This window comes from Adelges cooleyi, unplaced genomic scaffold (assembly GCF_023614345.1).
Source record: "Adelges cooleyi isolate 19-005CV unplaced genomic scaffold, UGA_ACOO_1.1 ACOO_flye_CR_arks_rails_tigmint_CR_PRNA_30, whole genome shotgun sequence".
Lineage (NCBI taxonomy): Eukaryota > Metazoa > Arthropoda > Insecta > Hemiptera > Adelgidae > Adelges > Adelges cooleyi.
The window spans coordinates 11,837,765-11,854,563 of NW_026095971.1; the positions used below are offsets into that span (position 1 = coordinate 11,837,765).

Sequence of the window (16,799 nt, forward strand, 5' to 3'; positions counted from 1 at the left end):
CATTTTCATTAACCTTAATTTCTGTGAAAACGTGGTCAAAGGTCAAGGGTTTCCTCCAAAAATATTTTGTTATAGCAAAACTACCTTTTCATCAAGTTACACGGATATTTTAAAAGACGGTTAGTTAACGTTTGAGAAACTACCAAACCACCAAACCACCGAATACACCAAGTAAATAACATAAAAAAATGAGCGAAATAAATTCTATCGGGATTCTAAACGGGAGAACGTTTAAATAATTACATAAAATTGGCCGAATTAGATAAAACTGTTTTATAAAATAATGACATTCTGGGAAGTATGATCGCCAACCGCGGTAATTTACATTTTTGTTATTTGAAGTAGTAATTAGTTAGTTAGTTAGTATAGTCAATTGATTATTTATTAAATTGTCTATATCATTAAATATAAGAACTTAAAATATTTAATATTATAAACAAATGCAATTCCTTACAAACTTTTTTAAACTAATTTTAGGAAAATAACGAAATTTAGCCATAAAAAATTTTTTGTTTTATACCATTAATACTTATGAGATGTATGAATAATATAATATTTACTATACGATTATTATATATTAATTATAATAAATTATAATTCATTTAATATAAATAATTCGGTGAACAAATTAAAAGTAAAATTGTTGATTATAATTAGGACTGTATAGTGTATTTATAAGTAAACTATCTAGGCTGCAACCTATTGACCCACACCATACAAAAACTTAACATTTTTAATTAAAAGTAGTCTGAAATATCGATGCTTGACGTGGAAAATCAGGATTAATTTCTGTTTACTATTTTTTATTTAATGGTTGGTTTTGGACCGCTGCTCTTACCACAGTGCTAGTATGATGTCAAAACAAGTAACAAAGACATATTGTATTACTTAAAAGCTGACTAATAATATCCAAGGCTTTACACCCACATAGCCAAACTAATTCCGGTTTTAAACCAACAATTTTTTTAATTTCTTTTTGAAAAATGTTACCGCTGACATAATTTTGTTGAAATTAAAAAATGTTGTGTACCATTCAAAACCAGGTTTATTACAATTTATATTCAACTATATTTTTGCTCATACAAAAAGCCTATTGTTTTTTACCATAAAAACGATTGTTTTTTTTTGTGTCACCTTTATTTATCTTACATTTTGTTTTTGTTGCCGAAACAGTAGGAACCAAAATGAAAAAAAAAAATCAATCGTCATCTTTTAACAGGTATAACGTTGTTATTTTATTCAATATATATTTTATATAAACTACAATTAGTACATTAAATGTTTCCCACATAATTATTCTAGTTTTAATAATAATAATAATAAAAAAAATTCTTGCATTTGCCTAATTTGTATATGTTTACTTAAAATTAAAAAATAATATACTTTAAATGTTTCTTTTTAGGTTTAAGAAGGAGGAGTGTTCTACATTTGTCATTAGAGCCCGCACCGGTTTCAGCCTAGGATTCCACATATCCTAAATACAGCCGGGTTATAATAATATTATTAGTATTATATATATATATTTTTTTTAGTGTCAAATATAAAACTTGACAGTTTATCAGTTAAAAATCACGTTAAATTAATTAATTTTTTGTTCTGTTTTAAATATTTTGTGTGCTCAATGGTAATACATAAATATTTTAATAATAAAAGTTATTATAGAAACACAAAATAAGTTAGACGGCGTATTAGTTATGCAATTTTAGTGCTATGAGTGAGTAGCTAACTATTCAGCTATACAAACTAATAAATTATTTTCCAACTAGTGTAACTTTTAATTTACGAGAAATTAATAAATCTTCAATAAATTAAAATGAGCACTAAAATTAAATGAGTACTACAATGATATATATTTAGTAGCATAAATTGAACCATATCCCCAGTTAATCCAATAGAAATCGTTATCGATTTAACCAATCTGTAGCAATAAAAAATACATGAAATTAGTAACAAAATGTTGTTAATTATGTTAATGAATTAATACAATTATCCGTTAAATTAACTGTAGGCTTTTTTTTTTTTAATATTGGCAACTACATAAAAATGTTTTGATTGAATCCAGTTTTATATTTTTAATAATACTAATATTTGATAGCTAATAAAAATAATCGTAAGATGAAAACTGTTATTTTTTATTATTCATTATTAATAATACTGAAATTGTTTCCGACTTCGCTTTATAGAAAAACAGTGATTTATTTTTTATCGGCTCTAGAAGAAATATTTAAACTATTCGATTGTCAACCTCAGTGTAAAAAATTGTTTTATTTTTGCTTGCTTATAACTATCGAGTAGCGATGGTCGACAGCCAGAAATCACTTCCATTCAATTTTCGGCGGATGACAAAAACCCTTGGCTTATGCCTTATTATTAATAAAACAAGTGAGGCTAAATAGACTCGTATGTAGCAATTTACAGAATATTGTTACAACGAAATTGCTACTAATAATGTAAGGGTTCCCAATATGTTTGTTTTGTCGGCAATGAGTATAATTAAAAATATAATGCGTAATTTTAAATACCTAAACTACGCACAGAATAGTATTTTAAACAATAAACTCACTATTTTAAAAATTATTCAATATAGCTATTTTAAATACATTTATCCGAAACAACTACATTACATAGATACGAAGTTTATATTATTATGTTCAATAGTAATTTGTACGATTCTTACATGCTGATTATATTATAACTATATAATGATTGATATGACTTAGTTATTAATGACTAAATAAAACGGATAAATATATCATACCTATAAAATAAAGAATTAATTACTCTGATACAACATAGTGAAGGAATTGACTAAGGCATTTCCACTAATTATTTGTAATTCATCATTTTTTACTTGTTTACTGATAAATGGTCATTCTATATGTTTATATTTAGTAATACAAGTACTTATACTTGTATCTAGAATGTTGGTTTATTCAATATTGTTATTTCTTATTATAATATTTTGAATAGGCTGATTGACGTGAAAAATATGTTACAATTTATTTGTGTACATAAAAAAACGAATGAATAATGAATAAATGTGTAATGATGTTTGGATATTTTTTAAATTCTAATATTATTTAAACTATTGAAAGCTTAACGTAACCATACAGGTCACAGACAATGTTGGTCTTTGAAACTATAAAATATATTTAAATATGAAATGATTAATCGATATGAAATGCTTAAAACAGTTAATACAGGCTTTTAAGGGATTATAGGTATTTTATTTATAGAAAGACAGAACACATTAAGAGTAGAGAATAACATTCATCATACATCTACATGAACGTATTCTAATTTCAATTTAAAATAATAACGATATGAATATATGCGAAAAGGCAATTCTAGAAAAAAAAATGTTTATAGAATATTTAGTGAACCATAAGAACAACACATTTTTGTTAACAGAAAAATAAAAAATGTGATTCTTTCGCGAAAATTAAAATGTGATAAATGAATCAACTTGATTTCATTAGTTTTTCTACTTATCAAGATCTGCAACAATATTTTTCTTCCTACAAACTGACAGAACTGTACAAAAAATCTAACAGAAGGATCACTTTTACAGTTCTAATCATTACTGACTATGTCCAAGCTTAAATGGTTTGGAGATCAGTGACTTTTATTTTTACTATCAACAGGAATATACTATATCCTTACTTTAAAAATAAAATTGGTATTCCAACAAATTTTCTGACTTCATTTTTGTGCGTACAAAAATTGAAAGTAAAAATGTCTACATACTATATTGCAGTTAGTTATATCACACTATTTTTGGGTAATAATATTAAATAAGATATGAGCTCGAATTTTTCACTACTTTACTGTTTAAATATATTTCAGTTATAAAATTATAATTTTAAAAGATTGAAGAACGTTTTTTCTTTTTCTTTAGTGTAAACTAATTCTATTAAATTTACACTATTTACACGCCTTGCGGTTACTCCCATTTGGATATCTTGACTGGTTCGCCAACGTTTTGAAACGCTTCAATACACTTGAACTAAATAACTATAAAACGAGTTAATTAAAAATGTCTTATTGCTAAAAGCTTTTAACGTTATTTAGCTATTTAATAAATAATAAGTATAACAAAATCTGTAGTCAAAATTTGTTTAAACATTATCCACAGATTCATATTAAATTATTTAGTAAGTAAATTCTATAGTATTAATATTGAAATTGGTTACATTATTCTTTGGATTGTATTATCTCATACCTATAATAATTTTTATACAAAGATGCAGTCTCATATAATGTGTATAGACTTCAAACCAACAACTTCAATACAGTACATAATTGAAAAATGATCAAAGAACTTAGGTTGATTTAAACAAGAGAAGTTAATGTGTTTATGTGCAGGTACGATAAACGATTGACAATTAATATTTTGTTGTCGGTATTTTCGTCCTTCACAGTAATTTGATGTAATACTAAATAATTATATACTGGAAAACAATTTGTAGGCTTTGGGGAATAATGTATTAAATAATGAGATCAATCGAGTATGGTTCATTTGAGATAAACAGTAATGAAAATTAATTTAATACTACTTACAAAAATACCAAGTCTAATTTAGGGTTCTTTTAGGATCAATAACACATTTGGTGCACACGTTTTTCAAGTGTAAATCCACCCAAATTGTGAAAACCAAAATGATTTCAGTTAAGTTTTCCAAATAATGGTTTCTAATTATGAACAAAGCGTACAAAAAATATCTAATAATTCCATTGAAATTATTGTAAAACAACACTTTAGAGCAATATAATAGTTTTCTAATCCCTTGTAACTTAATACTGTAACCATTTTGACATAAAGATGCCGTCACAGTAAAACCCATTGACTCTGTCTGCCAGACATGTAATATAAGAACCACGTATTTAACTTCCAATAGTATAACTTGTTACTTCTAGGACAATAACATAATACACAAATGAAAGATCCAAAAATAACATTACTGCAAGTTAACTAATATTTTTAAAGTTTCGTACAATACAGCGTTCTTGGTCGGACATTTTTTAATCTATCTTATTCAAACCTCTATAACGATAGAACAGCTGTTTATCAAAACTTAAATCAAGCGATATTGCCAGATGGCACAGTTTTTAATCTCATCCAAAATAAAACATTCTATGTTGTTATCTTGGCCCAACAAATGGAAATTTATCTATAAACAAAATCCGGCATGTAAAAAATTACATTACATCTTCTAATCAGTACTTGTATTGGAATAGTAATTGAGAAAGGACGCTGGTATCAAGTTGGAAAATTCAGATTTTTTTGGAGAACAAAAATGAGTAGTAATGGGCGTTAGCTTTGATTTACGAAAAATTAGGAGTGACTATGTCTCCTTCAATTTATCTGTTGCATCTTACAATTTACAATGTAAACGTCATAGCCAGGTAAAAGGAAAAACTTTTGGTTGCTAACATATTAACAACTATACCTCGAAAATAACTTGTATAAAAATGTTTTCTTTAATTTTGTGTAATGGATAATTGAATATAGTTGTTGTGCTTTAAATTCAGTAAGTTTTGCTATTAGAAGTCTGTAGAACATGGGTTTCATTTATCACGAGTGTGCTAAAGATAGTCGAAAAACAATTTTTACTGTGACGTCTAACTAGAAAAAGTGTTAGAATGCCTGTTAGTAGTTTAAGAAAAATAACTAAAAAACGAAAACTGTAAAACAAGTTTCTAACACCATGTAGGTATATTGCTATAATATAATATTATCAATCTAATATCTATAAACAATGTCGGTATATTAATTAGATTCCTGTGCTTTAATTTCCACAAATTTTTTTAAAATTATGAAAACCTACGCTTTAATCATGATGTGTTAGCAACCGACAAGAGGGAAATATTTTGATTGGTTTCGAATTAACCCTTCTTATAATTTTTTCTTGGAAAAGACAGCCAATTTATTTGCGTGGTATGTTAAGTTACATTTTACAATGTACTATGCTTAGATTTTTTGTACATTTCTTAAAAAGTTCAAGGAAGAACAATGTATACTGTACATTTTTTGAGAACCTCATGAAATATATTGCATTTGAAAAATGACAATTATTAGTAAAGCAGCTAAGTATTTGATTTTAAAAAGATTTTAGAATTTTAATTTGGGAAGAAGAATGTTTTTTTGAAAGTTAGTATTTACAAAGTTTATTACGACCAATAAAATTAAATAGTTTTCTTAATATAACGACCGTAAGGTGGGGTAATATTGTAATCCAATGAAAAAGTTTTAATTAGTTTCGAAATTAAGCGATTCGTTTTGCCTGTTTATCCATTGTACATAATATTATATTGTAATGAATAATCTATTTAGTATTATAATTTTTAAATAAATAATATGTTGTACGTATTTGTATATATATATATATATATATAGATAAGTAAATACAACTTGTTATCTTTATGTGGTTTGCAAGGAATTGTTATTATAACGTTTTTATTTTTAAGTTCATTCATTAATATTAAGTGCACTAATGACAAATAAATAGTTTAGTGTATTATACTAAAGTAGTATTGGCGAAAACTCACCTTGATCATAATAGGAAATGCAGTAATGCCATGATTGCGGTATGAGATCGGTGATCAACGTGGAGCGCGGGTCGCCGTGTCCGTCGAGATCAGCTGAGCCGACGCGACGGTAGTCTGGTTACTGCGGTGGCCGGATGACACTCGACGACCGTGACGCGAGGAACGGTTCCGGTGCGATCCGTCGACGGTGGCCGCGACTCGTTGTCGTCGGGCGGGTGGCCACGGGAAAAACGGGTTGATAAAAAAGAATGTTGTCGCCGTCGTCCTAAGCCGGAAGCGCGCGCGCCGCCAACTGGAGAAAACAAAAACTCTCCCTCGCGGCCAATCGATAACTCGTGTTAATCCGGGACGTTTTTTGCGTGCTTATATTAATAATAATCATCATAATAATGTCATAGGGAAATTATTTGCACCGCACGGCAATGACGGCAAATCAACGACCGGACGCCGGAACGCGAAATGTGGCCGTAGTCAATAATCAACGGCAAGACAACGGACGACGGTTGATCCCACCAAACCGTGACCACGAGACGCCGGCGGCTACGGCTCCTACAGTACGTGTCGCCGTCCACGTGTGTGCGGAGCGCGTACGCCACATGTACGACGTGTGTGCGTGTAGGACAGTGTGAGCGGCCGGTTAAAGGAGGCCGCCGCCATTCAACTCGCAACGGTATAATCACGCCGACTGCGAAACTTAGACTGGAAAAACTTTTACACGCGCTATCTCTGTCGCACGCCGCCGCCGGTACGCCACCGACCCACTCGCCTCCCTTCCGCGGCGTGCCGTGACGACGCGCGCTGCACTTTATCCAATCTTTTCCATTTCCCGTTTTTGTGTCCAGACCGAACGCGCTCCCTGCCGCCGCCTCGACAGAGAAATTACTTTAAACAGCAACAAGCCCTCGGCGGCGCCCTCCCATCTCACTTCATCGCCGCCGCGCCAGTCGCCCCATTTTTACAGACTTCGACTTTACCCGCTTCTCTCTCTCTCTCCATCATCAATCGCTTTTCTTTTTCTTTTTCTTCTCCCTTATTTTTATTTTACTTCATTTTTCCGTCATCCGCCGCCGTCCCTCTTTCATCAACACTCGACGTCTCGCGCACTCTTTTCGGCGAACGGCCGACCGTGTGTTTTCTTCTTTTTCTATTTTCTTCTCCGTTTTTGTTTGATTTACCTTCGCCCGTCGTGTCAGCCGTTACGCGCGCACTCACACACACATACACAAAACCCTGTAAACCGTCGGTGTATATAAGTAGAAAATTAACGCCAAGACGAAAATCAGTAAGTAGTAAAACAGTTCATGACTTTTAGCGGTGCCGCGTGCTAAAGTTGCCGAGCGCCACGTACCCCTTCCTTCCGCCGTCCGCACTTATGTTCTCCACTCTAAAATATATATATTATTATATTACACTAACTATTATCATACAGCTCGGAGACGTTGAAGTTTTGATTGCTTCAGGCTCTGCCCGATGAGCCCGTCTTTCCCACCATTATACGTACATTAACAGGCCCAATGTACGCTTAAATGTTAAAAAAAAGTCATCGTCGAGTCGAACTTTATACGATTGGCTTTTTTTTGCTTTTAACTTATATTCTTCTAACAAAAAAAAAACTTTTATTCGATACGTTTCTTCTTGAAAATTTCCGCAATGATCGTAATAACAATAATACACGGTTGAATAATCACAATGGGAAAATCTCGCCCTCCAAAAACTATTGTGTCAGGCTCAGGTTATTATAAGTACTAAATAACTATTAATAACAACGTTATTAAAAAATGCATTGGCAAGTGTACATTGTCCTTCTGTACGTAGTTAAGTGTAGTACCTACCTTTGGCAGAAATTTAGGGGACATTACTCATTAGGTATAACAAACACTTTAAGTTCAACTTTTTAAATAAATTTAACTAAGATTTCCTCATACTAAAAAATCATATCTTAATCATACAGTACTAATATTAATTAATACCTAACAAAGATAAGACAAATTTAATACATTTTTTTGATAGTGAATATTTTTAAAAATTAATTTATACTCATTTGTGCTACCTCTTTTTTTTTTGCACTTAACTATTTTACTTTTTTAATTATTTTTGTTACATTAATTTTATTAAATTTAAGATAAACTGTACTATTATTGAATAATACCTAATTATATAGTTTTACAGTAAAGTAGATTTGAGGCGGATGATTTTTAATATTTCTATAGCCAATATTTAATAAAAAAGCGGTTTTAGCTGTTAATTTATTTTCAGCTCAATTTATAAAAGCTTTAAAGTATTTTTTTTAACGTATACAATTTTGTTTACAAGTAAAAGCCATTTGGATGGTAAAAATGTTTTTGTTGTGACAAAATTGTGAGGTTTTGACTGGTCCAACTTCAATTAAGTAAAAATATTATAGTTAATTGGCCTCTTTACTGGGTTATATCGGATACCTAAGGGGTAAAATAATAATTAAAAAAAAAATGATTCATGTTATTTAATTTAAGTTAACAAAAGATTGGCTAGGCGCCTTACCGAGGTTCCAAAAGTAGCTCCCTATAAGTAGATTTTATACACGCATCAACTATTATAAAAAGTAAATTACACGTTTCGCAGCAAGTCATTAGTCAAGAAAAAGAAATTGCATGTAATAGCTAAGCAATTACTGTTGTGTTTCGTTTTCATGTCTTACCGCATGTTGCTATTCCAATATTGACACGATTCAATTAAATGATTATTGGTTAGTCTAGTATAGCGTTTTTTGTTAAAAAAATACAATCTACACAATGGCCTGTCGAACGGGATTAAGCGATAAAAAAAATAATAAGAGGTAAGTAATAGGTAGAACAAATAAATTAAGTTTTTTAATAAGCTTTGTAAACAATTCAATTGTTATTGTGTTGTTGAACGCGTATTAAGCTCATATACAATCGATTAAAGAATTAGAAAGAATAAAACACGAATAAAGTCACTATCAATGTGCAGTCGAAATTTTGGCAAATGAAAGTTTTCTTTAGTGTTTTTAAAAAGGTTTTATAGGAACAAGTGAAAAAGAATATGAAGTGTATCAATATAAAATGTAAACTCTCTTTAGTTACTCGTATTGTCATGGTTTTAAAATGGTATTAATATGTACTTTATTACCAAATCAATAACGGGGCTTTGCCTATTACCCTGTTTAAAATAAAGTCTCGAGTGATTTTTTGTTGAATTTCTTTTCTATTATGTTATAAAGAATACCAAATTAAAGTTTCTAAAGTAACATTTATTCTACAAGCATCTATTATTACGTCAAAGTTTCTTGTGTGCATTGTAGAAGTTAACTAAATGGTCCAATATATATTTTTAATAGTCGCCTCATAAATATTTTTCTTTGAATGCATATTTCGTCCATTTAATTCAGTTCAACTTATTTTTAAGTTTACCAAATGACTATAATTATTTAATGTGTATATAACTATTTAACATTTTTTGACACAGATCATTATTATTTTTTAAAACAAAATATACATAACATTTATTTAAAGTCTAGTAGGGAATTTAACGAAGAAAAAAGAAGTTGAAGTAATCCAAAAGTATAGTTCAATTTGCCAATTAGCAGATGATAAAATTTAAAAAACGTAAATTTTTTAGACTGACATTTAACCAAAAATTTACAAAATGAATTTATATGTTTTAACTACTTCAATTATGACGGGGCTTTTGACTTTTTAATTTTAAGAATAATTTACTGAACATTTAGAATGAAATTTATGGATAGGAAAATGCATTATTCGCGTAAGAGTTAACAACATAAAAAAATGTGTATATATATATTTTAATTTTATATAATCTTATCTGTCTTTCTTAATAAATTGTTTCTATGGTTACCAAAAGACAATATCGTAATCAACAATTTACTAATGAAAATATTATTCAGGTATTTATTGATTGTTTAATTATTCTTTGAAACTATAAGATATGAAATCAATTTTTCAGAAAATAATTATTTTATTGATATAAATATTGATGGCCTAACGCTGCCATCATGAGATGATGGTTTTTAGATGGATTCGCTGTCCAGGACGGGTCGTCAAGTCCGTCGTCGGAGCGCCCGTGACGAAGTGTCGAACCGGCGACAGTGAGCGCTAACACACTGCCGCCTTACCCACTCGGCCACTCCTCCTCCTTAATAAATATTAATATATAATAATAAAAATAAAATAATAATAAAGGAATTTCAGAATGTTTTTGGAATTATAAAACTAAATAACTCCGAAGAACCTTAAGAAAACTTGTGGTTACATAGTAAAGAATAAAAATAATTAAAAATTTAACTTCAAATATACACTAGTGTGTATACGCGTTTTTCAGCAGAAATATCAACAACAGACTGAGACCGATTACGGGCAAACATCGTTCTTCATACCAATACAGCAGCGTCATACCGGAAGTGATAACTCGTAGTTAAAACGTGTTTTTAGCTATGTATTAAAATGTATAATGGACTTAATTCCCAGTTTAACAATTTGTTCCTATTTTTTAATATGTCAATTGCCTCTATAATTGTATTAAGTTCTTTAGAATTATTTATATATGCAATTTTACTTATTTTACGCTACGATTAGTATTCAATAAATGTTCCACAACAGGAGATTTCATGTAGAAGTAGTAGTGGTATAATTTATAAAAGGAGTTATAATCTAGAATTTCAAATTATAAACAGTTTTTAGAGTGCCTATCCAAAACATACCTGGCTCACTTGCCAATATTTACGAAATTAGATAAGATATTAATTTTTGCCTTATAAATAGAATAGTTAATAAATACTAAAAAAGGTTGTGTCGCTAAGTTGACAAAACTTACTGTTTTTCTGTTAAAATGGATGTTCTTATTAAAAAATGTATGTTCAATAGTATAGTGTTATTTTAAAATAACAGAAAATCTTATTTTTACAAGAAAATAAAATCATTATTTTTATATTTAAACAAGTAAAAATAATAATCAATAAGTATTAAATTGATGAGTATTTTTTAGTTAAGAAAATATAAATTACAAACTGCATATTTAAAGACCAATATAAGTAAGTATGTTGCCGATGGTATAAAACTTTTAAAGGTACTGAAAACTGCTACAACAAATCAAGCTGTTGACATCAAATTCGAAAAATATTTGTACGATACATGCAACGGCTAAAACAATTACCTTGGCAACCAAACGCAAATTAATTTTTAATTGGCTTCTATAATTAAACGAATAACCTATGTATTTAATATTTTCTTTTTAAATATATGAACATACTCATCCATAAATTTCGCAAAATCTTTGAAATCTCTAATGCCTTTTGAACGGAATTCGGTTTATGGACTTGCAGTTTTAAGCCGATTTATAAAGCCAGAAATTAATAATTTATGCCTATACCTATAGCCATCTCGTTTATAAATATCTTATAGAAAAGGGTTCTAGGTTACTTGGTAGGTATAGCCGTGCATTAAAAATGCAACACGCGGATATTTTATACGGTCGGGGAAAAATGTAGATTGTAGAAAGCGGATATTTTGTACGGTCCGATTCTATTGAAAGTTTGTACAGACATCAATATTAAAATTAAAATTATAGCTTTAAAATATTGTATACATATTTCCAGATCACAGTATTACAATTTAAAAATTACACTAATTTTTAAAATTATAATTTAAAAATTACAGTAATTTTTAAAATTATAATTTAAAAATTACAATAATTTTTCACATTCATCTAATTGTATTTATTGCCCACAAAACTGTCCAGTAACTCGGATTTTTTGTTCCAACTAATTTATTGAAGGAATTATTCCGTCCTTCACTAACGTTGTTTGTTCGATGCGATTTAAACATTGTTTGGTCTCTTACATTCCAAATAAAAGGAGGGGACCGTGGATTATTAATATTACCACTCACATAAGTTTTTTCAAAGTATGAAATAAGAGGTAGTCCCTCTTGAGAACATGTTTTTGTACATATGACTAATTTCAATTAAACTAATTATCGATAATAGATAAAAACGCTAATGAAGTAATCATTTTACACTCTTTGGAATTTTTCTCGTTTCTTTATCCAATTTTGCTATTACAAGTTGTTAAATTTGTCTATATATAGACTGACATAAATGGAAGAAACAGCCCTGAATCTGAAATTCACTAAAAACTCTGTTTATTACATTAATTACGCTTAACTTGAAATCTACTACATTCTATTAGGCTTAAAGAAGTTTCGTTTTTAAGAAATGTTATAATGACGTACATGATCAATACTCGGACCACAATAAAACATAAAAAAACACGATAACAACAATCACCAGCACTCGTAAAAATTTAAGAAATCTTGATAGTTTCGCACAGAAGCTACCAAGTTAGACTAGTTAAAATATGTTTTGAACCTGAGCGCTTTTTTATAAGGGTAACCAGGGCGTATTAAGTTGTAATTTGTATAATTCTATACTCTGTAAAAATGAGTAAATTATTCGTGTCATTCCTACTTTTATATAAAAACAAAATTACGGATATCCCAATAATAATAATGTCGTGTGGACTTATTGACCGGGATTATAGCTAACTTGGATATCCCAATGGTCACTATGTAAAAAAAAAATTGATGTGTTACAACTTAAGCCTTAAAATATGTGATATAATATGGGAGTTAAGTAAATATCATGATATAGTCTAAGTAACTTACATCGTTGCCAATATATAAAATCTTATAATATGTTAAAATCGAAATTTAGTTTATTTGGCTGGAAGTCTAAGTCTTTTTTCCTACTGTCCACTTAGTAAATATGGCAGAAATTTAGTATTCGTTATAATAGGAATATAGTAGGAAAACTATAGCAGGAAAACAAACTAACACTCCCGGCCAAGTAAACTAAATTTTGATTTTTGCATGACCATTTTTAAATGTTCGCCGATTTTTTTTTTGTTGACAACAATGTAAATTACTTAAACTACATTATGGTATTTACTTAACTTCGATTTTCTATAACATATTTTAAAGCTTAAGTTTTAACTCTCCTGATTTTTATTTTACTCAGTAATCATTTACACTGAGTCCTGAGTTAACGAAGTGTTTTTTTGGGATTATAACTAACCCAATAAATTTAACTTTTGCTGGTTTTTTCTACGAGTGAATAAGTCAAACAATATTCAAATACTATTTATAGCCTAACTTAGCCTTGTTTATTACGTGTTTGTTACAACTCCCAAATACTATTTATGGTTCGTTTCATGAACAAAAAAAAACAATACATAAAAAACACTAACTTAATTTTAGTAAATAATGTTGTTTTTAGTTTTATTTCATTACACTTTGAACAAAAGTAAACATGGTTCAATACACAATTTAATTAGTTATAACTCTCATAATAATATAGGGTTTTAAAAATGTATTGTCTTAACAAAAATAGAACTGTAAACAAAAATTTCTTTTTCACAAAATAATACTGTTTAAAAAAGGATATTCCTAAACATAATAATTTAGACGCTTCACCTCGACGGATATCGTGTTAATGACAACAATAATAGTAGTTATAATAATTTAATTAGGTTCAGTTGACCACTGAGATTAAATATAAAATACTATTAGGTAATCCGATAAAAACAACTACAAAAAAAAAGGATAAAAAAATCACATATTTTGTATTAGGACATTCGCGGAGGTGGGTATAGTACCGCCCGCTTACAATAATATTTAATGGTTAATATCAATGCACAATGAAATAGTAGGATCTCGCGCAATATTTCCGGTTTAAATCGACTTAAAAAATTACTGAACACGAAATATAGGTATATTATAATATTATAATAAATTATATCTTTTTAGGAACGTTTGAAAATCAACTTATTTCAAATAATAATCATACAAAAAACCTGTATAAATTCAAGGAACGGTTTAGGACAAAAATAAAACAAACAAAAATCGTATTCCCATCAGAGGTTTGTTCGCTTCTGTACCGCGGCACCGTAACCGACGTCCTGACGGTTGGCGCTCGTCGGTTTCCGGTTGCGGTGGTGGCTGTGCCGGTTGTCGTCCTCGGACAACGTGGCTGCGGGCGAGAGGCACACGTACGAGGACGACGGCGAATAGGCGGCGTCCACGGGGCTAATGCGGTTCAACAGGTAGTCCAAGTCTTGCGATATTCTGTCGAACATGTTGCCGTCGTCCTCCTGGTGACCGTCGTTTGCGTCATCTTCCGGTGGCGTCTTGACGTTATCACCGCTGCCGCCGCAGCCGCCGTCGTCATCGCTCGACAGGAGTTGCGACGGCTGACGACAAGGTTCGACGTCGACGCTGCAAACGACCACTGTGGGCACCGTCGGCTGCGGCGGATCGCTGTTCTGTTCGGCCGTCACCTGTTGTAGGGCCGACGACATGACCAGTCCGACTTCTACACACACATGTGTGGCCAACATGTCCGGCGGTGGCTGCACCACACATCGGATGGCCGTGTCACCGCCGGCAGGCACTTCGAAGTCGGTCTGCACCACCTGCCAGTGTTCTTCGCCGTCACCGTATCCGCCCGACTCTGCCGCGTTGCAACCACCGTACACCGGCACTACTTCGGCCACCGTCGTCTCTAGTAGCGGCGCTCGGCTGTTGTTCCTGTACGACGAACACTTGCCGTTGTTACCGGACTGGATGTTGTTGTTGTTGTTGATGCACGGCTTCACTTGACACCCTGTAAGCAATTATAATGACGTTTAAGTACGACCACACAAAACACAATCGAGTATAATCGATGATAATTATGTTGAATTTGTGCACATAATGAATTAAACCTCACAATTATAATTGTGGTTTCACGTGTGGTGTACTGTTCAGTACTGGACACTTATTTTGTTTTTTATTTAAATGTTAAAATTTACAAGGACGCCTGTTAAATATCTAGCGATTTAATGATGTTTGCGACGTATTAAAAATATTAACAATAACATTAGTTTAACATATTTATATTTTTCAAAATTTCGATAAAAAAGTTATTGAAACACTCTTACGAAAAAACCCCCAGATGTACGTCGTTTAATATTGTTTATTAAGCGCAACTCAAATTTTAATATTATATGATTACTACTGGAGAAGTATAACATTTTATAACAGACTAATAACAATGAAAAAAGTAGTGAACAACATTAGTAACAGACGCTTAGGTTGTTTAATAAAAAATAAATTACCCATCAAGATTCCTCATTACTGTTAGAAAAAATACAAAATTTATATTGTTACTAGTATGATGATATACTTAAATTTTAATATAGCTAGTGCAGAAGCTGGCCATAAGTTACATTAAATTCAACGTTAGCTGCTAAAGTTGACAGTTTGCCATTTATGGATTGTTTTAAAAAGGTATAAAATATTCGATCATTTTTTTTCTTCAAAAATTGTAACTCGAACAAAACCATGAAATTATTACTCTTTGTTTTCGTTTACGGTTTATAAATAATTCAAATGGCAACGGATAGAAAAAATAATAATGGGTGTTTCAAAAGTTTAAGGGAAAAAGTTTTAATTGTTTATTTATTTTATACATTTTTATAGCCTAAAGTTATGTTTTAAGTTATACTATATAAAGCTGAATATTTTAATGGCCCAGATAAGTCATACGACATTAGTATAATTTAATAAGACTGGTCTATGAAAAATATGAACTTATAGTATTATTTAATAACGGAACATCGCCGTCATAAACTACATTTTTGAGAGTAATGACATTATATAAAATCAGAGAGTAATCCACTAAAACAAGTACAACACAATTACAAGATCATTTATTTGGCTTTTTAACAAAACGATCTATATATAGTGATAACTCAAAACGTCAATTTATAATACCTTAAATGAATCACTAAAAGTGATCCTATAGCGTTATTTTTTAGATGTTTCATAACATTTAGAGTTCGTCGGTCTTACCCGTGACTAAATCGTGGAGAAAAGTCACCGACTTGGCTTTGGTTTCGGAATTGTGACCAGTTCTTTTTAACGAACTAGTCAAATTGCTGACGACCGACACAGGTTTTCCTTGATTTACAAAATACTCTTGAGGACTGTCCACGATTTCCAGTATGTCACTTTTTGCCAGCTGCTTAGTTTCAAACTCAACGATTTCTTTAGGTAAACCTACGGATCAACGGGGGACATTAGGTAGATTATTGTCGCTATATAAAAACAATAATTTCATTTCTATATTTCGTGGTTAGTTTTAGACGTTATGTACGTTGTTTGTGTTCGTTAAAAATAATACTTATATAATAAATTGAGA

At 30.5% G+C, this 16,799-nt stretch overlaps 2 protein-coding genes across 9 annotated transcripts in view; both read right to left on the reverse strand.

The window, feature by feature from the left end:
* LOC126838674 (uncharacterized) overlaps window positions 1-7,202 on the reverse strand; it is a 156,352-nt gene extending 149,150 nt beyond the window's left edge. For 5 of the 7 annotated variants that reach the window (XM_050573290.1, XM_050573289.1, XM_050573287.1 and 2 more), the window contains exon 1: window positions 6,549-7,202. In XM_050573290.1, the coding sequence (XP_050429247.1) occupies window positions 6,549-6,557 (9 nt within the window). In that variant the 5' untranslated portion in view covers window positions 6,558-7,202. The remainder of the gene's footprint in view (window positions 1-6,548) is intronic. The other 2 variants (XM_050573292.1, XM_050573291.1) reach the window with 1 other exon arrangement.
* Window positions 7,203-13,885: 6,683 nt separating this feature from the next.
* Window positions 13,886-16,799, reverse strand: part of LOC126838713 (uncharacterized) — a 137,118-nt gene continuing 134,204 nt past the window's right edge. Inside the window, exons 23-24 of one of the 2 annotated variants that reach the window (XM_050573364.1) lie at window positions 16,451-16,657; window positions 13,886-15,221 (exon numbers count right to left, since the gene is read on the reverse strand). In XM_050573364.1, the coding sequence (XP_050429321.1) occupies window positions 14,473-15,221; window positions 16,451-16,657 (956 nt within the window). In that variant the 3' untranslated portion in view covers window positions 13,886-14,472. The remainder of the gene's footprint in view (window positions 15,222-16,450; window positions 16,658-16,799) is intronic. The other variant, XM_050573363.1, reaches the window with a different exon arrangement.